The sequence below is a fragment of the Chionomys nivalis genome, chromosome 18, assembly GCF_950005125.1.
Source record: "Chionomys nivalis chromosome 18, mChiNiv1.1, whole genome shotgun sequence".
Lineage (NCBI taxonomy): Eukaryota > Metazoa > Chordata > Mammalia > Rodentia > Cricetidae > Chionomys > Chionomys nivalis.
In genome coordinates, this window is record NC_080103.1 from 21,634,818 (window position 1) to 21,660,033 (window position 25,216).

General features: G+C 53.7%; 1 protein-coding gene across 2 annotated transcripts; it reads right to left on the bottom strand.

Moving 5' to 3' along the window:
* Positions 1-3,065: 3,065 nt before the first annotated feature.
* Positions 3,066-23,554, bottom strand: Kcnc4 (potassium voltage-gated channel subfamily C member 4). Of its 2 annotated transcripts, none has more exons than XM_057793147.1 (4): positions 22,877-23,554; positions 12,355-13,291; positions 10,261-10,464; positions 3,066-4,157 (listed from the first exon to the last, which is right to left on the bottom strand). In XM_057793147.1, the coding sequence occupies exons 1-4, from the start codon at positions 23,552-23,554 to the stop codon at positions 4,096-4,098; spliced, it is 1,881 nt and encodes a 626-aa protein (XP_057649130.1). In that variant the 3' UTR covers positions 3,066-4,095. The 2 variants fall into 2 exon arrangements, with proteins under 2 accessions (XP_057649130.1, XP_057649131.1); XM_057793148.1 differs by having other exon boundaries at positions 3,066-4,219.
* Between the last annotated feature and the right edge of the window lie 1,662 nt (positions 23,555-25,216).

A 25,216-nucleotide genomic window follows, 5' to 3' on the forward strand; every position in this document is an offset into this window, starting at 1 on the left:
CTTGCTAGCCTGAGACTTGATAAGTGGACTAGCCTAGCTGGCCAGTGAGCTTCAAGGTTCTGCCTGTCCTGCCTCCCAATGCCAGAATTACAAACACACACCGCCATGTTCAGCTTTTTAAAGATGTAGATTCTGGGGATCAAATGCAAGTCCTCCTGCTTGAAAAGCAAGTACTTTATTGACTAAGCCAGCGCCCCAACCCCAAAATAGTGCTTTTCATTTGGCCTCCTTAACATTTCTACTAATAACTGGTACCCCTACCGCAGTGTTCGTCAAATACCTGAACCAGGGAGCTGGTTTTCCACCAGATCTTCTCCAGGAGGAGCTGCTCCTCCTGTCCCCTGATTTCCAGGCCAGTCCCACCCAGGCTTCCCTTCTCTGTGTCACTGGGAAGGGACTTGTCTCTCCCTGAGCTAGGTGTTGCCACCTGGTCATTAATTAATGAAGTCAAGATGTCCCCTCTTCCCCAGGGTGTGTGTGTGTGTTTACACAGACATGAGAGTGAATTAAACCCACTTTCATAAGCCCTGGTTTTCTTATCTTCGAAGAGGGAACCAATACTTTTACTAAAGGCGTCAGTTGAGATTAAGGAAATGAAAAACATTCTAAGTTCCACACCAGGGGTTTTTCCTCCCAAGCCTTCCCCGGTTCAGATGCTGTTCAGGCATTGGGGCAGTGGAGCTCTTCTGTCGGGCCTCGGTCTCAGCTTTGGTGGCTCTTACAGGACTGTAATTTTGGAGAAATGACCTTATATGCGGTGCTGCATTTTCTTCTCTGTGGAGCAAAGCATCACATCAACCTCAGAATGCATTTCCATGCGCATTACACGCGTGTCTCAGGCGAAACACATGCATGCTGTTTAATCAGTCCCTTGTCTCCTTTGTCAAAAGAAAAGGAGGCTAATTCAGAGCACTTCTTTTGAAAAGGGAATGCATCAAACGAAACCGCTGCTGTTGGCTGAAGGTTGCGCCACAGGAACCTCCCCCCCCATCTATATTTGTTTAAATGCAATGATTTTTAGTAATTTATTTATTTGTGTGCATGTGGAGGTCCAAGGATGACTCGCAGGAATCAGTTCTGTCCCTCCGCCATGAGAGTCCTAGGGATCGAACTCAGGGCTGTCAGGCCTGGCAACGCGGGTCTCTACCCACTGAGCAATCCTGCCAGCACAGTGGGCGGTGGTTATGCTGTGCAGAAAACTTCCTGGCACCACCTGGCATCATTCTCCTACAGCTCAGCATACCTACTGCTATGACGGTGGGGAGGTTCAGGCAACCTAGGCGACGCAGAACTAATAAGTCACAGATCTGAGATTCACATCCGAATCCCTCCGACTCTAAAAGCCCACCCCAGCACAGTGATTCTGTTCTCTAAGGCAGCCCCCCCCCCAAGTTAGGACTCAGTGTGGGCCCCAGGGAGAGCAGAAGCCTACCGTGTGTCTCCCTTCATGGTGCAGCTTCTGGGACACATGGGCAACTCTGCATCTGCCCATTCCAGAGTTTTGAAGGTGTCACTGCGTATCCCGGCCACATCCCCGTAGGTTCCCTTGGGATGTTCCTGGCATCCAATACTCATGTGCTGTTTGCTAGCTTCTTAGCCCATAAATATGGATTCATGTTTTTTAAAAAAAAAAAAAAAAAACAAAATAAAAAAACCCAGCTAAAGTAAAAAACAGCCATTCTGGATGTGGGCCCTGATGCGTAATGTCATTAGGGAGTCAGCAGTACATCCTATCCCATTATCGCCTGGCCAAGCTTCTCCGAGCAGCCTGGCTGCAAATGGCTTTCTCTTGGGGAGAGAGCACAGCCCTATCTGCCCTCCAGTTGGAGGAGAGATTTCATCTTTAATTGACAACTGGCCGCCTGCCACCACCCTGCCTCTACTGTTGGCCCAGGCTCGTGGCTGGTTTTCCAAGCCACTTCAGGAATAGGCTTCCCCTTGTTTCTTCCTTCCCCAGGGCCCTGCGGTCTTCACCCTGCCATTCTGTATTGCCCTAGACAGCTCCTGGTGTGCTCTTGTCTTTTCTGAGTGTGTTTGGACATGAAGAAATCTGCAGGAAAAAAAAAGCCTGAACTGAAGGCAAGGGTGAGGGGGGGAGCTAGAATTTATGGGTGATCTCCTGTCTCCTGTATGTTCTGTGCAGACACCTGACCTTGGGCCAGGCTGTTAAGCTGTCTTTGGAATAAGCACCATTATTTTACAGGCATGAAAACAGATCTGAGGAGTTACCCCCAAGATTCCCAGCTAATAAGGGGCAGATCAAGACTAAATGGAGGCACCTATGGAGGTTTATTTAGACAGTGAGGAGTAGGGAGACAAGAACATGCACCTGGACCTGGCTGTGTGATTTGTAGAGCCCAGTACAAACGAAACCATAGATCTTTCTGAGGATCAGTGATGACAGTATGGGGATCCCTTCTGGGTGACGGCAGGGCTGCGCATCCATAACGCCAGCCTCATGTGTGCCCCTAGGCGGGGCGAAAGGAATAGTGAGGGTCACCAGTGTTCAAGAACTTGCCACTTCCCTAGTCCATGTACTCCAGGTCTGCCCATTCTCCATCCCCAAGGACCCCTTGGTTGTATCACGCCGGTCCAGTGTTGGCTTTGGTCCTTCAGCCCTCATGCAGTCCTTGCAATGGCTGGCTTCCCCAGAGCCTTGGCCCACTTAAAACTGATGCAGTCGCAGAGTGAGGGAAGTCCCTGTACGAACAAGCAGGCATACAGAAGACTTCCCTAAACACAGAAGACTTATTCCATGCTATGGTGTGTGTGGGGGGGGGGGCGGGGGGTTCACTCAGGTGGCAGCAGCAGTATCAGGACACTGCCCAGGAGTGAGGGGTTCAGTGTTATACCCTTGGCTGCCTTGAGCAGCTCACTTTTGGGTATACTTCCTGCTAGCTGTAAAATGCAGGAGCTGGGTCACAGGGAGGATCCCTGGTAGGAGCTCAGGTGTGCATGCAATCCTTAGACACAGACGGGAGGTTGTTTGGAACTCAGGGAGGCCTCCCCGCACCACAGACCCACAGCCAGAAAAGAGAGGCGAGGCAGATGCCCACAGAGGAACAGCAGGACACCTGGATGTCTTTATTGGTGCTCGGGCACAGCATGACAGTTGAGGGCATGCAGACAGGGCACAAGGGGCCCGGCCTAAGCGTGCCTCAGACACACACGAGGGAACAGCTTTAGAAAAGGACTGACCAATACCAAGGGTGGGCAGGAAGGGCCGAGGGAGGGGCAGAGGCCAAGGCTGAAGGGGTCACCTGGCCTCTGCTATTGCACGCATCCTCTGGCCGCCGGCCAGGAAGTACAGTATTGCGACTGGTCTCCTCTCGCCCAAGGTGTCCCCTTCTCAGACCCCTGAGCCAGATGGGCAAACAGATCCCCTTCCATCTGCCCAGCAGCATCTTTGAAAACAAATGGACAAAGGAGACTCACACAAAAGAAATGAAACTCCCCTCTGTCAAGGGCACAGAAGGGGGTCCTGGAAGGAGCTACAGAGGCTACAGAAGAGCCCCTGGAAGTGCCCCCAGTGTGGGGTGGGAGGTAGAACCCCAATCTGGGGTGGGGTTGGGCTAGTGAAGCAGTGACCCTGGAGGGCAATCTTGCCTTAGCAGACTTCAACAGGCCACCTGCTGGCAGGGGAAACACCCCCAAGTGAGAGCAGCCTGGGACCACCCAGCTGGAGGGGCAGGTGCCAGGCCCACTACTTTCCCTGGGACATTCCATACAACATGGTCAGAAGGAGCAATCCATGAAGGAAGAGGGGAGGGGACACAGGGTGGGAAGAAGACTTGGGAGACATAGCCTAACAATGAAGACAGACCACCAGTAGTACGTGCACTACACACAAGAGTATATAGTACGTATGAATATAGATACTATATGTGCATATATGTCTCTTCAATGTACAGTAGAACAGAGCATCAGACCCAGATGGCTCTGGGGCCCGAGAGTCGCATGAGAGGTTTTTCCACCAGTTCTGAGCAAACAAGGATATCTGAGTCTTTCCCAGCAAGATTCGTGCCTGGGTTCCAGAGTTTCCCTAAGCCTCTGGCTTTCTGTCTGTCTGCCTGTCTTTCTCACGTTGGTGCCGCCTTAAGAGAGGGTGAGGACTTCAGCGTGGGCATAGTTGGACGAGAGGGCGTCTTGGCAGGTCTCTGTGTTTAAAGAGCACAGGTGTGAGACACTGGGACGCACGCTTTCGGTTCAACATTGCCTTCTGGGGGGGTCAAGAGTTCAGCAAAAGAAAGGGAGAAACAAAGAGTGAGATGTTAGAAGGAACCAGCCAGCTGCTGACCCACGGGCTGTGGGTTAAGGAACAGCCAAGAGCAGAGCTGGAAGGCATAGGGGACCCAGGGCTAAGAGGCAAGGAAGAACCGGGGTGGTACAGCAAGTGGGGTGAAACCTTCATCTCTCCTCTGCCAACCCACCTCCAGGCTGAGGAGACTCTGGTGACGCTGAAACTCAGGTAGCCATTTCCAAGAACTACTAGCCTTTCAGGTCTTCGGAGTTCTACTGTGGCAGGAGATGAACCATAGCAGACTCCATAGAGCCCAGCAGGGAGGCAGCGGTGAAAATCCCTGCTGTAGGCTATGGCTCATGGCCCCTCACTCTAACTGTCCTCTGCTCTCTTTGTGCTCTCCCCCAAATAGCCCCATCTGTCCTCACCACCATGGACAACCCCACTGTCCCCAATGAGCCAGTGAAGATGGCTCTAGAGTGGGAAGACACGTCACACCCAGCCCCTGACCTCAAAGTGATAGGCAGAGTCCTGGGGCGTGGGTATGGAGGGCACATCGCTTCGGGAGGGCAGGCTGGCACATGACACCAGCTTCAGATATCTGAGGCTTGGGTCTTCTTCCCTACCTCCCAGCGGCAGTACTGGCTAGACAGCTAGGGAGGCTGAGCTAACAGTGTGGTGAAGTTTCAACCCCAAGGCTGATTAGTACAGCTATTCAGTTCGTCATTTGGCATCCAAGCCTCACCGCTTCTATGCTAGGGTTCCCTGACATGTTAAAGGCTTTTTACTTTATATATTACCTGACATGTTAAAGGCTTTTTAATATATATATATATATACATACATATATTTGTATATGTATATAGTATATATGTGTATATATATATGTGTATATATATACATATATATATATTCTCATCTCAGCATGACCCGTTACCATCTCCATAAGACTGTGGCCCCAACCAGCTCTGTCTGTGTACGTTCAGAAGTGTCAGCCATTGGTCCCTACTCACCAGGAAAAGGGGAGTGGCTTTGGGCACCCTGTCGTCACTAGATCCTAAGATGCACTGGGGAAAGAATAGCTTCGGGTGGCTTTTGTCAATGGTTTCTATGTTTTCCATACTTGGGGTCCTCTGAGAGTTGGGGAGATTCTTTCTAGGAGTCTTTTGTTGGAATCTATCCTACATGACTTACTAGGATCGGGGCAGGAGCTTCAGAGAGAGACTGACCAAGGCAGGGAGGTCCTGTTCTCTTGATATTTTGTGAAGGGCAGTCTTGGCCCAGGGATGCTCTCGGGAGCCTTGACCAGTACTCAGAATCCCTTCTAACTCCTTGTTGACCTAGCTGAAGGCTGGTCAGACCCCTTCCCACTGGTGACGCCTCACAGCCACTTGTCTTAGAAGACTGGGCTGCACAGCTACCTCTAGGGTTGTCAGAAATCCTGGCACAGTCTGAAAGGTAAGGCTCTGAGTTTGATCCTAGGCTGCCTGCTTGTTCTTTAAGCAGGGCCCCAGACCCCACCTACAGGGTCATGTCCTAAAAGCAAAAGCAACAGGTCCAATTCCAAGTCCAATGCAAAGACAAGCTAACGCACGCTTTCAGTTCAACATGGCCTTCTGGGGACGCCTCCGTGAGATAAACCTTTCTCCTGGTGAAGGACATTCAACACCTGGATGGATCTGAGGCTTGTATAGGCAACTGTCTCTCAGGGGAGGCATGGGGTCTCTCTACATAATGGATTTTTTTCTTTCCTGGGACTCTGGGCAAACACAAAAGTCCTAAGAGGTAGCTGAGGACAGATAACTCACTTAGTTCTTCCACCAACTGGGCCCTGCTCTTCCCTTTGGAGCTAGGAGATTAGGGGTGGGTATAGGAGCCCATCTCTCCAACCAAATGCTAGGGGCTTCAACCTGGCAGACACACTGTGTCTCCCAGGGACATCTGTGCCCCCCACAGGGGTGCTGTAAGCATGCCCATCCTTGTAGGAGGGAAGAAGGGAGGAGGCGGTGGGTGCCGTGGAAACCTGGGTTCCGAACAGCTTGAGGGTGTCACAGAAATAGCTGCCTCGGTTCCCCAAACCAGAACGGCAAGCCAGAGAAAATAGCTGTGGTACCCGTGCTAAACTGGACACCTGGCTCATCCTGTCAGACCACAGTCTCCTGGTGCCAGGAGCCCCGCTGGGTGGGGCCCAAGCTACCACAAGGAGGCTCGATTCAGACGCAGCCTGCTTCCCAGGCTTCCCTGTATCCCCTCATCTCCCTCACAGAAAATACCCTCTTCTGAGAGCCAGTGGCTGCAGACCCTGTAGAGCACGGCTGAACAGGAGTGTGCCAGGGCCTGATCTAGCAGAACTTCCGACGGTCAGCCAGTGCTTGCTCATGCGACAGTGCTTGTCACACGCTTTGCAAAGCTCCAACCTTGGGAAACGATCTTACATTTATGCCTGGGCCACCTTCTGTGTTGACCCCCCCTGGTTTCCCAGTTTCCTGCCAGGTCCCTAAAGCTGCCTCACTAGGTCCCTTTATTACCCTGTAGGGAGCAGATGTGGACCTTCCTTAGCCACGCCCTTTTCAAAGTTGCATAATCGGACTCTAAGATAGGCAGGCACGTGGCTCTGCTGTCAGGTCAATTCCCATCAGGTGAAGCAGGGAGGCTTGGTAGAGGCTTTTGTCCTTTAGCTCTGGGCTGAGGGAGGGGCTTATTGGGAGCCTGGTGGCAGGGGCCTGGTGGCAGGTGTGGGTAGGAGCGCTCCTGTCTCCTCACTTCCCCTCAGCTGTCTCTGTGCAAGGTGTACCCCTGCTCACCCAATGACTCACAAACCTGTTGTGCTCCTGGGCTCGTTAGGTAAATGAATACACTTAATTATAGAAATTAGATGAGTCTCCGGTTCTGGCAGGAATACAGAGCAGAGGCTGGGTGGGAGTGGCAGGTGACTCAGAGGCAGGGCTGGGAATCGGAGGGAGCGGGAGAGAGGGAGCAAACTGTCGCTGAAGCAGAGGAAGCAGTGTGGAGATGCTGCAGCGCAGGGCACAGATGGGATGCTGGGTGTCACCCGCTGAATCTGGGCACGGGCTTCAGGGAGGAGGGCCTCCCTGCACTTACACACCCTGCCACACCAGGGCTTGCACCAAGCCTGGGGCTTGGGTTCTAGGAACTCCCAGCTGTGCCTTGGGGCACAGCTGGGAAACACCGGGTCCCGCTTCCAGGGCAGCTCTGTCGACAGGTGCTGCTGGTCCAAGGAGCCAAACATCCTTTTCACCAGCAGAGATGCCCCATGAGACAGCCTTGTTACCTGCTGATCTTGGTGTGGGGTGGATAGACAGACAGACAGACAAGCTGGTTACTGGTTAAAGGCCATAAGGAATGCAAATTAAATTTCTGTGATTAAAATCCAAATGTAGGTTTGACTTGCAGGCAAGATTGAGCCGTTCCAGACACTCTGCGTACCACGCACACCCTGGCCTATAAGGATCCTGAGCTGAAGGCAAAACCCAGAGACACAGGTCCTGAGTGTGCCAGCACCTATGGTTCAGGGAGAAGCTGGCAGTATCTCCCCCTTGCACTCAGGTTCCACGGCTGACCGTTTGGGGGAGCCAGGTGCCGTGTAGGGCAGGCTCAGGGACTCGAATTCTCCATCCTGACTGAAGTTCCCTTCTGCTGTTTTCTCAGACCTCAGGAGGGATAAGGGCTGGGCTGGCATGTAAACATGCCTGCTTGGATATGTGCCCCAGTGTCAGAGCTGAGGAAGGCCGTGGTATAGCTAAGGACCTGAGTGGCCAGGTGGGGGGCTGGTGAGAGGGTGGAAGGGGTGCGAGAGCAGGAGCTTTCTCGGAGGATAGGGCGAGCTGTACCGCGATGCCAGTGGAGACAGCCCCAAACTGGTTCCAGCCGCTCCTGCTATGTTGTTTAGACTCCGGGACTTTTCGCAGCCTTGGTGAAGAAAAGGCACACGGGTCAAAGTGGGGTTGTCTCCTCAACAAGGGAGCTCCATGGAAACCATGCTACTTCAAGAGACTCTATAGGGTGGGTGGCCCCGGACTGGGGTGAAGGGATCTCTCCTTGTTGTGAGTGGCTTCCTGCCACTCCCTGCCATCTGTCTCCTGGGCTCCTGAGGGCAGACCATAGGACCTCTGCACAGCTAACCTGTGTCCTGTCCTGTTCTCAGTGGCCCAGCTGCACAGCTTCCAGCACCTGCCTTCCCCCGTGAGCACCCGTGTCACATATACTCCGGGCTCATCGGAAACTACTGGTTAAGGATGGGGTCAGCGTGACGGCTGCAACAGGCCTGCACTCAGCCTCCCCTTGTCCTAGGTCTAGATGACTGTGGAGAAGTGTGGCGTGGAGAAAGTTGTGAAGTGCGCACTGGGAGTCTGATGATATTAATTGCCACACTTGCTTAGCAGGGCCTGTTTCCCAGCAACCCACCTGTTCCCTCTCGAAGGTCACTCTAATTGGCTAGCTACATGCTTGTTGCCAAGAAGCAGTGTGGAGGCATCTTGAAAACAGAGCAGATGGGCCCCCAAAGGAACCCCAGGGAGGCAGCGTGGAGGGATAGAGGTTCTTCTGTGTCGTGCCTATACATATAGGAGTACCTGCCCTCAGGGCTCTCCTGACTTGTATTCTCAGGGTCTCTTCCTCAACTCTACTGCCACCAAGTATTTCATAGCCTGAGGATGGACGCCAGGGTGTTCCTCCTTCAGCTCTGTGTTCTCAAGTCCTCCACAAGAGTGGGGGATACATTCTACACCATGGCTTAGCAGGCTGCAGCCTGAGCAAGGCTCTCTAGGTGTGAGAGAGAATACAGTGGTACTACTGTATTCTTGAGGTGCAAGAGAGAAAGGCATGTCCGGGGCCTGAAGGCTGAAGCATGGAAGTCACAGGCGAGGGTCTATGAGCTCTGAGCACTCTCTACCTCTGGACCATCTCCTTAAGGTGCCAGATTGCTGCTCCTGTGAGACAGGTGCCCAGCACAGCTGAATGGCCACTTTCCACGGCTTATCAGATCAGGATACCTAAGAAGCACAGGGGATGGTGCCCCAGAGACTGCCTGGACCGGGTAGCTAGGGGCCATCTTTAGAGCCCAGAGACATTGCAGGCTATTACTGTAGCAACCACTACTCTTGTCTGATTCAAACCTGTCACAGTCTGGGATTTGGGACCCTGGGAAGTTGAGAGGGGGAACCTTGCTAGTTAAGAGGTGGTCAAGGGAAAGCTTGCAGATGATGCTTGTTTAGGGAGAAACACAGCTTCTTCTGGAAATAGGCAGGATGTTAGGGAGGTCAGGACACAGGACAGTCAAGGTAAAGTGGGATCTGGAGACAGGCAGGACAAGGCTCTGTCATCACTTGTCACTCCAACGGTTTCTGTTTCCTCTCCTTTAAGGTTAAGGCTCCTAGCTGCACAGGCCGACTTCAGCTCTGTCCCTGCCACACGCTGGAAGTCTGGTGACAGAATTCCAGACTTCCTTGACAGACAGGTAAGGGGCTGCTCCACTAACTTCGAGAATCTTTCTGCTAGCTCCTGAGAGAGAACCATGTTCCCTGCCCACCTACTCCTAGACACTCCAGACGGGTCCCATGACCGTCACACCCCAGCAGCTGCCAGACATGGAATCCAGGCCTGCAGTGAAGAATTGGAGATACAGGACCTGTGTGGTCTGAAGACCTAGAACCTGGAATTCTTGGCTTTGGTAGTGTTTGGGACTAGGGACATGGCTGGGTATGACTCTGTAGGCTAGGCCTGCAGGACCAGACCCGGGGAGGCGACAGAGCATCCCATAAAATGTCTAGCACTGCTCCTCCTGGTGGGTACTTGAGAAGGAGGGGCTCCACAGACTCCTAGGGAATACTAAAAGCCTTTCTAATCCAGATACGCATACTAAATGCGAGGGCGCATCCAAGGCAGAGGAGATGGTGGCCATGGGCTTAGGGGAGGGGGAGACCTCAAGCTCTGTGGGGAGGGCTGGGGAGACTCAGCTCTGGAGGGGCTCCCAACCTGCCCAGCCCAGGGAGCCACCATACCTTTTCGGACACTGCCATCGGCACAGGCATAGTCCCCAGCACTGAGCAGGAAGCAGGCAGCTGCTTTCTTGTTTCTGTCTCGTGTGCCTGAGCGTCGCAGGGCCCGACGCTCTTCAGGGGTGGGGGCCGAGGCCAGGGGCTGGGTGAGGCCAGCTCCCTCCTCATCAGACAGCACCGCATTCGCATCACCATTCTGCTTAGAGTCTGGAGGGGGCAGAGAGAAAAGAAGCTAAGACAGTTGCTGGGGCCTTCTTAAGGGAGCCTCTCAGACTCCAGGTCCAGGAAGCAAAAGCAAAATGGCGGTGCCTGGTCTGGAGACTCTTCTGTAAGCTTTGGCTTACAGACTCCCCTGTGGGCTGGAACACAACACAGACATCCTACTACTGCAGGACTACTACATCCTGCAGTAGTCCCCCAATGGGCTTCTAAGGAGGTCCCCGGAGATCAACCCCTGTAGGCACAGATTCTTATTTCCCCTCTGGTCTGGCTCGGGTAGGCTCTTGATGAGTCTGCATTCCTCAGAGAATACCTGACTAGTAGGGGTAATGGGTGGTGGCTCGTGTGCCAGGCGTATTCAGTAGTGTCTCTGGCTCTCTCCCTGCACCACTTAAGGCAGTTATTCTGTTCCTCGGGCACCCGGGCCAGTGCTGAAGGGCTTGGGCAGAGCTCTCTTCTGTCTGGGAAGGTATAGGGAAGAGGCTCCAGTTCAACTCTACTCTGTGGGAACACCTTGTCTTCGTCAAAGAGGGGCACAGCTACTATGGGCCCTGACTGTATGTGGTGGGGTTAACCTAGCTTGAAGATGCTGGCATTGGCCATGCAAGACCTCAATGTGGCCAGTCAAGCCTCAGGAATGTGCGCATCTAGGAAGCTGCCTAAGGTCCTCTGTATTGGGACATGCGGATCCTCTCTGAGCTCTGCCTGGGCCTCAGAGCACATCTCTGATTCCAACAGGATCAGGGGTACCACTGTGGTAAGGAGCAGAAGGAAGCTTTCCTATTAAGGTCTTTACCAAGGAAGATCCAGACCCCAGTTAATTCCAGACAGCAGCTAGCCCCAACACGTATGATGGCTGCATGCCAAGGGGTCACAAGTAAGTGTTTCAACTCAGGCACCTCTCAGGAGAACTAGCCTCACTTCTAGAGTTTAACCAGGAGCTGCTGCCTCAGTCTCCCAGGTCTACCCAGCCCAGCCTCGGTGGCCTGACACCCAGTCATCCCCCAGATGGCTTGTACCATTCCTGGGAGCTCTGCCCATTGAATCTGATAGTGCTTTTCCTGTCTTCTAATTCCTTTCCATGTTCTTAGGGACCAGACTGATTTCCCTTCTGGTCTCCTGACCCAGGGCAGGTGAGCTTTCTGGAGTGGTCCTTCCATGGAAGGTCAGAATTTGATGCCCAGTCTTACTCCTGTCAGGACACAAACACTAGCACCTTCCATGTCCCTACCCCCCCCCCCATGCTTTTCCAAGACCCTGGGCTACTTCTTCCCTGATTCCCTTCTACCCATGTCAAACCCTGAGCCCAGGACTCACTCCAGCTTTAGCTGAACAGAAGGCAGCCTCCCACGTGGTTACGTTATCACATCTATTAGGCCAAGAGACAGCAGACATGCATGTTGGGAAAGAAGTGAGTCATGTGTTGATGCACCTTGGAGGAGCAGCTGCCCTGGTCTCTGGCTAATTGGATCAGCACCAGCATTTGCTCTGACTTCTCAGAGTGAGGCACGTCCACCCCTCATCTGGGGGCAGGACCCTGATACGTCATTCCTATTGATATGTTGTGCCTAGAGGGGTGGGGGACTCTCAAACAAAACAAGGGGGCCGAGGAGGAACTAGAAACCATGCCTTCTAACACACAGTCCTATACACTGCCATCACATTCAACACTGGAAGGACAATTCATGCCACAGACCCTGGTGTTCGCTGCGATCATTAAACCATGGACAAAACAATTGATCTTAATACGTCGCCCTCCTAGAGGCATGCCTGACACACAGCAAGTTTGCACAATATAGCACAGACGCAAATATCAAGGGCCAAGGGAACCCCCTGACTACTTGGGGAAAAGGAGTCCTGTGCCTAAGCTCGACTTACCTGCCCGTTTCCTCTCAACCATACCCTCTTCCCGGGCAGGGGGGCTGATGTCACTGTAGGTGCTGTCCCGGGGCGAAGTTTCCTCAGACTTGCAGTACATGGGTGACTCAAGCTGGGCTGGCCGCGGTACGTGCTTCTTTCGCTTCTTGGGCAGCTTCTGCTTGGCCATAGCCAGGGAGTAGTACATACCAAAATTGTTGACGATGACAGGCACAGGCATAGCAATGGTCAGCACACCAGCCAGTGCACACAGGGCCCCAACCAGCATTCCTGACCACGTCTTCGGGTACATGTCCCCATAGCCAAGTGTTGTCATGGTGACCACGGCCCACCAGAAGCCAATGGGGATGTTCTTGAAGTCGGTGTGGTCGTTGCCCCGTGGGTCAGATGGCCTGGCCCCAATTCGTTCAGCATAATAGATCATGGTGGCAAAGATGAGCACACCCAGGGCCAGGAAGATGATAAGCAACAGGAACTCATTGGTGCTGGCTCGGAGTGTGTGGCCCAGCACACGCAGCCCTACAAAGTGGCGCGTGAGCTTGAAGATGCGCAGGATGCGTACAAAGCGCACCACGCGCAGGAAACCCAGCACATCCCGAGCCGCCTTGGATGACAGGCCACTCAGTCCCACCTCCAAGTAGAAGGGCAAGATGGCCACAAAGTCGATGATGTTGAGCAGGTTCTTGACAAAGTCCAGTGTGTCCGGGCAGCACACAATGCGAACCAGGAACTCTAGAGTGAACCACATCACGCACACACCCTCGATGTAAGTGAGGATGGGCTCTGTTTCTACCTCCCGCCGGAAGCGCACGCTGGTGATGTTCCCTACCCGGTGGATCTCTGTCACGTTGCGGTCGATGTTGAAGGCCTCGTGGGTCTCCAGGCAGAAGGTGGTAATGGAGACCAGGATGAAGAAGAGAGAGGCAAAGGCTACCACCTGTAGGTCAGGAGAACAGGGAGTGGTTGTCAAGTCAGCAATAGTTGGCCTCATTGAAAACAGTGACTTCTACTCATGGAACAAGAGCGTATAGGTTACTAGCCCATTGCTAGTCAAGGGGTGGGAGTAAGGGAGAGACATGAGAGGATTTATCTGCATGCACTGATGCTCCAGGGCAATGCTTCCCCTAATCTTTGCCAGGGTGCTCAGAAGACAGAGGAAACCACAAGTCAGGGTACCATAGCTTCCTGGTCCTGACTAGTACAGCTCTGCCCAATTTATGCTTTAAAGGCTTCTCAAATTGTGGTGTGTGGACAAATCAGCTGAAATCACCTGTTCCAGTGTGGCTAACTCAGGAGGTTTAGGGAAGGGTCTATATCCCTCCCTTTCTAACAGGCTCCCAGGGGAAGGGTAGTCCACACATCACCCCTGGAATAATCAGGCTCCCAAAGTGGGGGCCTACACCAGAAGCATCAAGTGTATGGAAACGGGTTAGACACGCAAATTTCAGCAACACAGACCTACTGAAAAATAAACTTGGAGGACACAGAACGTAAGAAGAACGTTAGGAAATCATCTAGCTGACCCTAATATACATCAAGATAAAGGTCCGTTGCTTTAGGGGATGTCCAGAGACAAGGGCTGTAAGGAATACCCACTTTCTGCCAACTGACCCCTTTAACATGACCTGCCTCCATGACCCCGCCCTGCCACCTAGAATCACCTTCTGCCTCGGTGGTAAATCCAGGAATGAAGACAAACATGGGCTGTGGTGACTGGGAGGAAAATGGTCCCCAGAGGGAGTGGCACTGTTAGGAGGTGTGACTTTGTTGGAGGAAGTGTGTCACTGTGGAAGCGGGCTTTGAGGTCTCACATATGCTTGAGAGACCTCCCAGAATCCCAGACCACTTCTTATTGCCCACAAGTAAAGATGTAGGCCGCTCAGCTACTTCTCCAGCACCATGTCTGCCTGCAAACTGCCACGCTGCACGATAATAATGGACTAAACCGCCGGAAATGTAAGCTACGCCAATGAAATGCTTCCTTTAAGAGCTGCCGTGGTCATGGAGTCTCTTCACAGCCATGGCCTACAACAGGAGGTTGAGGTGAGGAGGCTCTCAGAACAACCAGTCTCTCCTTTTCTGCAAACTGATGCTAGCGGGACCCTGAGCTTCCAAGTCAAATGAACTGTATTTATCAGGGCCAGAATGGTGGCAGCTGACCTGACAGCCGTGGGGATCTCAGCTAGAATGATGACAGCAGTATCAGGCAGAGGAACGGCTGGACTAAGTGTCCAGTCATGACGAATGGAGATGAGATTCATGTGTAATAACACCAATTACAGAGCCTTCATCTGTTATTCATGCCATGCTATTCGGTGGCACTGTCGAGACACTCACTGTCAGGTCCGCTCTCCTGCTACTGGTCCTGCTTGGTGGATGGGACTTGGCTTCCCCCGCTGGGCGGAGAACTGAACCTACACAGGTAACCGAGAGAGTTTCGTGGCTGTACAACACTTGACGACTCCGTACCTGCCCTGCCCCAATTTCTACCTGGCCGTGTCCTTATGCCCAAGCAGCGAGCACTCAGCTCTGCCTGTCGGGATTTTCCTCATAGTGTGCCCACACTGAAAGGGAGTAAGCAATACAAGACACTAACAGAAAACACGGGGGATATGGAAAGTCAGGCAAGACACCACATCCCCAGAGTCCTCTGGGATAGAAGAAGTCAAGGAAGGAACTTTGGTCATGACATTCACCATCTGTTCTCTCCCTGGAACTATCAGCCACCCTACCTGTGTCTCTGCCTCCCATCTCCTCAGTGACAAGGCAGACAGACCACAACTCTCCATTGCACAAAGGAAGAACTGATGGTCAGAGAGGCTGCACGTCTATTCTAGGACCACACTGCCCAGAACTGTAAGAACCGGGTATGGCCCCCCAAACCATGCGGTCTGTACATTCCTTTATACCATACCATCTTTACTATCCCCTGAGCAGAGTTGCTTCACAGGCCCAGGAATGTAGGCCCCGATGCAGCCTGTGCCATCACTTCCCTGTGCCTGCTATTTCAGCATGAGGACGTGTGCCTTCCCAGGACAGGTCCCCCATCATAAGACAGGGTTATTTCCCTTACTCCTTAGATGGGTTGAGCTTAGACAGCACGGAGAGGGACAGGCTGGGGAAGAGGGTCCATCTACCTACTTCTCCTTGGGAAAGTAAATTTCAAGTGCTTTTGCTGGCCTCACTTTTTCTCCCCTGAGACATGGGCTGCCAAGACAACGCAGGCTACTGCAGACCCTCCATGGCCATCCATTAGGAGCTCATGACAGTGCCTGCCTGTGGCTGTGGAATCCAGGGTCCTGGCTCCACCCTGTGCTCCAAGAAGCAGAAGGAGTCAGAGTGAGGGGTTAGCACAGCACTTCCTGGTTTTGCCAGGAGGCACAGAAGCCCAAGCTCGTGTTTTTTTTTCTCTCTCTCTCTCTCTCTCTCTCTCTGAGGGACCGTTAGCCAACAGAGTCTGCCCACCTGGGATCCTGAGTGTGCGGTTAATTAGTGATGTGGAAAAACAAGGTCAGGCAGAGCTGCCAAGGGGCTGAGTACAAGGAACAGAGGCAGGAGGGAGGTGCCCAGCCTTTGCCACAGCCTACATTCCTCAGCTGCCTCTGCCGCAGGTACTGATGGAAGGCCCAGACCACCTTAATGTGGGGCAGAAACATCCCCAACTCCTGTGGTCTCTTTTGTTTTTTTTTTTTTTGTTTGTTTGTTTTTTTCACAGAGCCATCCCAAGATTGCCATAAGGTGGTACAGGTCCTTTAGGGCCTCCAGTGACCTCCAGTATTCCTCTCCTCTATATTACTCTCAGGCAATTGTTTCCTAAGTGGTTGGCTGGTGTAATTAGAGCTTTTTGCCAGGCCTCATCCTTGAGGGAGGGATACTGTTTCATTTCCCACAAGGCCCTTGACTCAGGCTGCCCAGGACAAAAGGGATCCCAAGAGACAGCAGCTACAGCAATAGCAACCTGCAAGGGGTCATGGCCTGTGTTTAAACTTTAGCCCCCATGAGCAGCAGTTCTGTAGGTCTGTCAGGTGTGCCTAAGCCTCCCTCTCATCAGGCCCGGCACTGCCAGCCTGAGGGCAAAGCAGAGCTGAAGAGCCCAGGGCTGGTGGCGTCAGCTGGGTGTCTGCCGTCTCTTACAATCAGTCAGGTAAGTGTGTGCCCTCCGTGCCATTCTCTCCTTGTACGCTGGGACAGTACAAGTGTTCACCTCACACTCTCCCTGGAGGATGCGTGAGCCGCACCACAGCAGGTGTCTAAAATCTGCTAAGCGCTGAGCTGAGGTGGAGGCAGTCTCTGGGGGAGCCCCCCTTCTGCGTCTAAAACTGACAAGCCACCAAATCCTCAGAAGTTTATACAAGTCAACTCCCTTTCTGCCTTTAGAGACAAGGAAACCTGAAGGCTAGAAGCGGTTTGTCCTGGAGGCCATGGGTGAAACTGGCAGCTCTCTCCTTGGCATGAGGACACAGGCTGTGGATTCTAACGGCAGTCAAAACTGCCCAGGCAGAAGACTGCTGGAGTGAACTGACTGTATCTGCTAGGGGAGGTAGCTGGGCCTCAGCACTGGGGACAGGAGACCCTGGATGTCAGGACAACACTCCTTCCAGCTCCCTGTTCCCCTGAGACACCCACACACATGCTGGCCATAATGGCCTTCAAGGGACCTGCCCATCTCTAAAGGCCCAAGCGTTGCAACTATCAACACAATTACCAGCTTTTCCTTCTACTTCACTGTCTTGGAACAAAGGAAAGGTCACACTTTTGGGTTCAAACTGGGTTCTGTTATCAAATGCCTATGAGACCCCTGTGACTTTCTTAGCCCCAAGTAGCCTCAGATTCGTCATTTATAAAGAGGAAACTTGAATACCTACTATGTGCCACTATGCTGGGAACAGCAGGAAAAATCTAGAGAAACACTTCCGACTTTTGGATCTTACATCCTAGTGGATAGAAACTGCTGACAGACATCTTACATAGCACATCCAATGTTATGAGCATTATGGAGGAAAAGAGAAGAAGGAGGCTAAGAGAGAAAGAGAGCTAATTCAAACCGGATGGCCAGGCCAGACCACAAGGGCAAGATGAAATCTGACTGGAGTGGTGAAGGAAAGAGCGCCTGAGGCAGCAGGAACAACCATGCAAAGACCCCGAGTCCTAGAGGGAATGAGAGCAGAATCTACTTACTGCGGTTGTTTGAGATCTAAAAGAAATGATACCTGTGAAATTTAGCACAGAGCCCCAAGGGCCCGGAATCTGGCAGAGTCTGGGTGAGTGGAAGGGCGACACTAGTCAATGGGAACTGGATACAACCAGTAGGGGCTGGGCAGGGGAGTCCAAGGAAGGAGGACCAGGGAGACAGATGGACACATAAACATAAGGAGACTCATGCCCAAAACCTATATTAAGGAAGACGTGTAGGAGAAGGAAAAATTGAGAACACAGCCAAAGACGCTTGCAGAGGAAGAAGATCTGTGGAGACAGGGTGAGGGGCTGAGCCTCCTGGTGAAGTCAGATCTTAGTACCCAGGCAGTGCTGGGTACTAAGTGGGGAGCCCTGGGGTTAAAAAGAAGGAGGAAACAGGGCTTGCTAAGAAAGGCAGCTCCAAGTGGCTCCTGGCTCCTAAGTGAAACACACATGAGGCCTTATCCTAGCTGAGGGCCACTCCCCCTTTCTCTTTTTATCAAACCTGGCTGTGAGCCAGCAATCCCTAGTTCCAGCAACTAGTGCTGCCCTTCCCGTGTTCCCCCTTCCTGTGAGTCCTCAACCAAATGGGACCTGATCCAACCCAAGTCACTGTCCAAGAGCTCTCCTTGGTCAGCTTCCATTCTGCCATGTCCCATGCAGACTTGCCTTCCCTGGCCAGACAATCCTGTCCCCGACTCTGCAGAGTTGGGCACCATGTGTTTTTATAGCAATGCCTCCTTTTAGCCATCATTCAAGGAGATAAGTCATCACCCCATTTGGAGGTGGGGCTTGTCACTCCTCTCTGCCTATCGGGCTTTATCTTTTACAACTACCACATCACCCATCACGACACATCTGCAATTACTGTTGCCGGTCCTTGTCACTAATGCCTCTCTACCTGCCCTAGCTCTCCCCAGATCCAGTGGCCTCTTCTTTACGTTTCTAGAACCCAGTCACATGTAGCTACCATGCAGCAAGTGCATAGTCAGTATCTTCTAGATACCTAGAACCGAGGTAACTGTAGCCTCTTCTCATAGGACTGGCTAGCTGTCAGGAGAAGGGGTCATTTAGCTACAGGACTGGGGCGAGAGGTGACAAAGGTATACCCAAGAGTACCTCCAGATTCCAGAGACCTAGCACCTTGACAATGCTCTAGAGTGGGCCAAACCCACACTTCTGACAGGACTCCTTGCTAAGCACTGGGTGACTACTTCATGGCCAGAAGGAAAATCAGCAGGGAGGTGGACCATTGTGGTGGGTTGGTAGTACCCAGGCTGCTGGGAGTGGCTGGTACCCAGCATCTCTCAGCACCTAGACTAACAATGTCCACTGTGGAGGTGAAAGACCAAGGAGCTAGCTCTCCCCAGGGCCCAGTTACCTAACTCTCTGCTCCTGCCTGCTTTTTCCTCGGGTCTCCAAAAGAGGCTGTTTAATTTCACTCCCCTCCCCCACTCCACATTCTCACAAAAATGGTGACAAACAGAAACAACTCGTCATCCATAGACAAGATGCTCTGAGGCAAATGTTGATCTCTTCAGAGTGAGAAAGAGAAACAACACTTGGAGGAACCCGAGAGGCTGCCTGAGGCAGGATCTGCGGGGAGTCTGCAGTCTCTGACCGCCCAAGGTGGGCTGGCACTACCCTTCTGGACTCATGTTTCATGTTCACCCTGTACCCAGGCTCAGAGGGCACAGCATCAGTGGTGCTGGCCCTCACTCCGAAGCCCGTCATGACTACTGTGACTGCCAACAATGTCAGACCTCTAAAGGGGCACAAGTTTTGACCCCCTGCCCCACAACCCAATATTTATTTGTAATTAAGTCTGGCCTCTATTTTTATCAGAGTTACCTGGTGAAAAAGTGAGAGCGAAGGGTCAGACCAAAGCAATTCTAGAAGTGATAAGAAATAAGAAGGGGCTAGGAGTGGAGTGGAGGAGGAGACTCTCCAGTGAGGGCCACCCCCAAGCCCTCCAGAAGCCAGAGACCCTTTCTGGGCTGGAGTTGCAAGGCAGGAGTAGCCACAAAGTGGACTCTTGAGAGCTGAGATTGGATTCTAATGCTACAGGCTGTGCCATCTGGACAGGTGTCACTGTGACTCCGTGTTCTTATCTGTTCATTGAGGTGAACGATTCCTGCCTCTCCTGAGCCAGAGGAGATAGCAGAAGAAAGCCCAGGCCAAGCTTCTATCACACAGCCTGAGAAAGAGAAACATTCATGTCTAGCTGCCCTCCTGAGGCATTGGGGATCCTGTGACCAGCCCCTTCTATTCTGAAGAGAAACATGGAAAGAAAAAAGATCCAACCAAGAACCTTAGCCAAAAGAGAAGGGCTGTAGCCCTTTATATAGCTGACAGCTGAATTAAATCCATCGCAGCTTGGGACCTCTAAAGAACAGAACAAGGAAGCAAGGTAGCCCAGGGTCCCTGAGGTAGGCCTCTAGTCTGTTCTCAGAAAACACAAGGCAAGATTCTATAGCTCTGAGTGTTGCGCAAACCCCTCCTGGCCTCTCCTGGGTTATACAACAGCCTAAGGAAGCCTTTGCTCTGCCCCAGGGCAGTGTCCATGAGAGGCTGAAGACAGAACCAGCCTGCCCTCAGCTGGAGCGGCCTGACTGACAACAGTGGAGGCAGTAAGGGTGATCATCCTGCCTAGGAGCCTTCCTGAATAGACCAGCTGATAGCCCGGCCAGTAGCTAGGCAACAGGCTCTCCTAATTAGCTCAGTTCACTTTGTATTTGCGTCTGTTTTGCTCCTGTCATAACGTACTATTCAAATGGCTGGACTGCTGTATGTAAAGAGACGCCTCAAGGCCGAGAGCACAGCTCCTCTGCCCTCACGTGCCCTCCTAGGTGACATTGTGAGTCTACAAAATCCCTAGTGTTGCAAACTCCTTCCGGGGAAACTGCAGCTGATTGGGATGGGATGCATGCATATCCAACAGTACAGAGCTCCTGTGGGGACAGTTCTGCCAACTTGGGGGTCAGTGGAGAAAACAAATGCAGCTTCCGAACTCTCTTTACCACTGGGACCTCAAGTCTTAAGGAGTAACAGAGTAAGTAGCCCTTCTAACGTCCCCTCGGACTTCTGAGTGCCATTGGTTCCTGGGCTTCTGATGTTTATTCACAGTAGAGAAGAGGCTCAGGACTCCAAGCAGGCTGGAGCAAGGAGCTAGCCACTTCTAGACCCAGCAAACAGCCTCACCCAGTAGGGAAGGCTTATGGTAGTTACAGAGTAAGGAGCCCCAGCTTTGATTCAAAGCTCTGCAGGAGCACTGTAATCCTAGCCCAGTGGTTTACTTGCTCCCAGCCTCCATCTGTTAACTGGACATTGTTTAAAGTTCTTTAGGAAGAGTAGAGATAAATGTAATGTCTTCACAGCAAAGTATTGGTACAGGATGCTCAATAAAGAGTTGTTATTCATTTTTTAATAAATTGTGTTTTCTCACTTGTGTGACCAGAGCGGTTCAGAACTGGTCTCTGCCTGTGTTCCTCAGCTGTGGGCAAGTCTTTTGACACGTGTCAGCCAGAGCTCCACAGCGTTATTCCCATCCATGCTAATGATCTGAAGGTTAGAAACTAAGGATGGCTTTGGCCAGACAGTTAATGTGTTCGAATCCTGGTTCTTCCCCTGCTTAAATGGGAGAACTAACCCTCTACTTGATGGTAGAGGCTCTCGCAATTACAGAGGGGAAAAGGAAGCAGGGGCCCCAGAATGCTCAGAAACAGGGCCCAGTTCCCTTAGTCATCTCTTCCCATAAAGGCTTCCCTGGTTTTGGCCCCTTTCTGCCTCCTCCCTGCCCCATGACTTTGAAAAAGTCTCAATGGCTTGTGACTTTCTCTCCTAGTAAAGACAAACTAAGGGCCACCAGGGCTAATAAACTCCCAGCAGGGGTGCACTGGCCGGAGGCATTGCTGTGTTCCCTACTTCTTAGCTGGTTTTCAGGACCACAAAGCTTTAAACCAAAGCAGCTAGAATAGACAGGGCCTGGAAAAGAGTCCAGACTTCCAGTGGCTATTTCAAGTCCCAGCCCTGTGTGGATCTCCAACTCCTCTCTCTCTTCCAGGGAGGAGCTGCATTGCCCTGGCTTGGTATTTATACCAGCCTAACGCATCCCTTTAGCTGCATTCTTCAACCCTCCACTCTCCCCTGGGTAGGAAGTGGAACTTTTTCTCCCATGACTAAGGTGAGGACCAGTCCGTGGGGTGTTGAGGGGAGATGGAGAGCAAGGCTCTGAGATTCACTAACATGACAACCTGGGATGCCAAAGGAACCAAACAGACCAGCTTCAGCTCACAGAAACAGATCTCAAACACAGCTCATCACCCTGTCTCTCTTTTCTTTCTCCTGTCTCCTAGACAGCTCTCAGCCACCTTTGAGGTTAAGGCCATGAGAGTAGATACCAGCCTGCAGGCTTTTCTGTTTTTTAATTTCTAAAGCCTTCTTTAGGGTTTTAGCTGCCCAAGCATGCCCGAGTGAATGAATACATATCTTTCTAGCACCCCACCACCACCACCACCTTCAGGGTAGGGACTAGGTCTTGTCTAAATCAACCTGTTTCCCCTTCTCCCCACACAGCCATTTCCAGTGTAACCTGAACCAGGGCTTTCTGGGAAGCCACTTTGTGCTAGAGCAGAGAGAAAAGAGCAGTGACAAGTCTGATACCATCACTAGGAAGCTTGTGGCTATCCAGTGTCTGGGGACCCTGAAGAGCCCAAAGCAGTGGCTTTATCCTGTCCACCTCAGAGAGGCCAGGCTATGACAGAGGTGCAGAAAGCCTGGGACAGGGCCTGCTCCCTGGAAGAAAGGTCCTAGACTGGGAAAGGTTTGGGCTCTGAGGATCTCTGCTTCTTATGAGCTAGGCATTCTGGAAACTGCCCCCTTCTCTGCCATGCTTAGCTGCCTGCACAGGGAGCTGCTGGCAAGATGGAAACAGGTAAGTATCCAACCCAATCCATGAATTCCTTCTCTTGATCCTGCCTTACTCCCTGCATAAAGGCCAAATTCAAGCACTCCAGGACTGTGGTCCTGTACAGGGCAACTACACTGACCAAAGAGGAGCCAGAAAAGCCAAGTTGAAGGCATGCCACTCTCACTGAGGGGCATGTGGCAAGGCCGACAGCTGGGATTAGGTCCAAGTAGAGAGTCAAGTGTGTGCAGTCTCCTAATGGAGCATGCAGGAGGGAGGGGTGACTTCCAAGGGCCCATGAGGGAGCTGGGAGGCAAGTAGGTACAGTCTGCCAGGTATGTCGATCTCCTTCCACCTCCCCGCCCCCATCGGACCCACCAACACCAGCACCAAGAGCCCATTGGACACCGAGATGGGGAGACCCTGGCTTCTGCCACTCACCCTGGCTGCCCGGGATGAGTAGGGATCCTCGAAGAGCGCCCACATTCGGGGCTGCCAGCCACGGCAGCCCCCGGATCCAGCACCAGAGCCCGCGCCTCCCTCATGGGGGCCCAGACGCTGCAAGGCCAACTCCCGCTCATCGTCGCCAGCCTCATCGCTGGGCCCTGCGCCACCCCCGCCCCCGTCCGGGCTCTCGAAGATGTCCAGTGCCTCTTCAGCATCGCGGTGCTGCCTATAGGTCATCCAGCAGCAAGGCTCCACATCAGTTTCATCAATACCCCAGAAGGTGAGCTCTTCCTCGAAGAGAGGCCCACAGACGTCGGCGGGGCAGTGCAGCTTACCGGTACGGTAGTAGTTGAGCACATAGGCAAAAACACCCGGGTGCCGATCAAAGAAGAACTCACAGCCCCCGCCACCGCTGCTGCCGCTGCTGCCTGCACCGCCACCATCCGACTCCTGCCGACCCCCGCCGTCGGGATCCGCCAGCCAGGCAAGGCGGGTGCCCGGTAGAGTGCGCAGGGTGCTGCGGTAGGTCTCATGTCGCGTGCCGCCCACGTTGATGATGATCTTCTCCGACGCCTCGCCCTTGGCCATCTCCTCCTTCAGACATGTTTTGGACGGAGGCTTGTTCCCCGACTTGCGCCCGCGGTAGGAGGAGACACACACCGAGCTGATCATAAGAAGCGCTGCGGGGCTCCGGCTTGGGGCGGCCGCTGCCCTCCAAACACCCTTCCCAAGGAGGCAGCGTCAGACCGGGGAGGGGGAGGAGACGAGAAGGAGGTGGTGGAGGAGGAGGAGGTGGAGGAGGAGGCAGGAGGCAGTAGCGGCCCCTTCTGCAGCGTGGCTCTGCCCCTGCCTCCCTCCCTCCCTCCCAGGGCGCGGAGCAGGAGGAGTTGGGTTTCTCTGGTGTACAGGTGGTTGGGATTTGGGCAGGCAGAGCCTAGGGAGGCAGGAAGTGGAGACCAGGGTCGAGAACTCAAGCCAGAGGTCCCGGGAGGTAGGGGCAAGCCTAAGGATGCTCGGGGCCGGGGACACGCCCCCCAACCCCAGAAAGACTGAGAAGCGCACAGTCCCGGAGCACTGCGAGTGTCCGCGGCGCGCGCGCTCACACTCACGCGGGCCACCTTTTGGCTCCCAGACCGCGTCGAGCCTGAAGGCGGCTGGTTTTCTCCGGGTGGCAACAGCGGCGGCGGCAACGGCAGCAGCGTAACAGCAACAAGTCCTCGGAGCGGCAACCGGGGCCAGGCGGATGCTCTTAGGGTAGCCGGAGCTCTGCGGGGCTGGGCAGTGTGCGGTCAACTGGAGACGGCGGTGGCTGCATGTGGCCTCTTCCCCCCATTCATAAATCCAGCGCGGAGTACCGATGGCGGGCGGGGCTGAACCGAGCGAGAGGGACCTGCGGGCGGGGGCTGTATAGGACCAGGCGGCAGCAGGAAAACAAGCGCGCCCACAGTAGAGAGCCCGGGTCCTGCGTCCGCGGCCGGGATCTGCGCCGGGCTGGATGCCGCGCTGCGGGGGCCGCAGCGGGACGAGGGGGGGCTCAGACGGGGCGTCCTGCGCGGCGCAGAGCCTGGAGGGCGGGGCTGCTCTGAAGAATCTGGCACCCGGCGCTGGCGAAAGAGTATCCCGGGCGGCGGCCGAATGGCCAAGGACACCTGCAGGCTTCCAGGGCCGCGCCAAGAGGGAGCCTCAGCGCAGCGCCCCGGCGCCGGGTTCCTGCGATCTGGCGGCGCCAGGAGCCGCGCCATCTACACGTCTGCCCATCTCCGGGCGGGGCGCCGGCCTTGGCTCGCTGTTAGGGGCGGGCGCGAGGTGGTCTAAGGGAGGGAACGCCTGGGCGCCAGAAGAATGGGGCTCCGAGGGTTCTGCGTCTCCCTCCCGCGATGACAGCGGTTACGGCACTCCAAGTGGCGCCTTTTCCTCGCGGCCCCGCCTGACCCCAGCGCGCCCTCCGCGGGGCGGGATGGGCGCGGCGCGGCGCCGGGCCGATTAGGTGCGTTGCGGAGCTCGGGCGGCGGAGCTCAGCCTTCCTCCGCGCATTCCAAACCAACCGAGGCGCGTTCCCCGCTCACAGCTAGTGCCCAGCGCCGCGCGCCGCCCCTGCGCGCCTCCGCCGCCATCCACCTCTCGCCCCTCTCCCCGCCTTTCCCTGGCCCTCAGCTCCACCCACTGCAGCCCTTGGTGACACCCAAGCGCTCTCGACTCCTGACCTCTAACCTCTCTCTTTCTCTTAGCCTCTTCACACAGAACCTAACCTGTGTCTGGCTTGCAGCTAACCCGGTCGTATTGTTGCGGTTTCAATGCTTCATTGTGGCTGAGTGGAATCCAGGATGGAATAGA

Coding starts and splice junctions, on each gene's coding strand:
- Kcnc4 (XM_057793147.1), bottom strand. CDS start 23,554: ATGATCAGCTCGGTGTGTGTCTCCTCCTACCGCGGGCGCAAGTCGGGG. Junction 13,292..22,876: donor ACTCATCCCGGGCAGCCAGG/GTGAGTGGCAGA, acceptor CCTGACCTACAG/GTGGTAGCCTTTGCCTCTCT. Junction 4,158..10,260: donor CGATGGCAGTGTCCGAAAAG/GTATGGTGGCTC, acceptor CTTTAAACACAG/AGACCTGCCAAGACGCCCTC.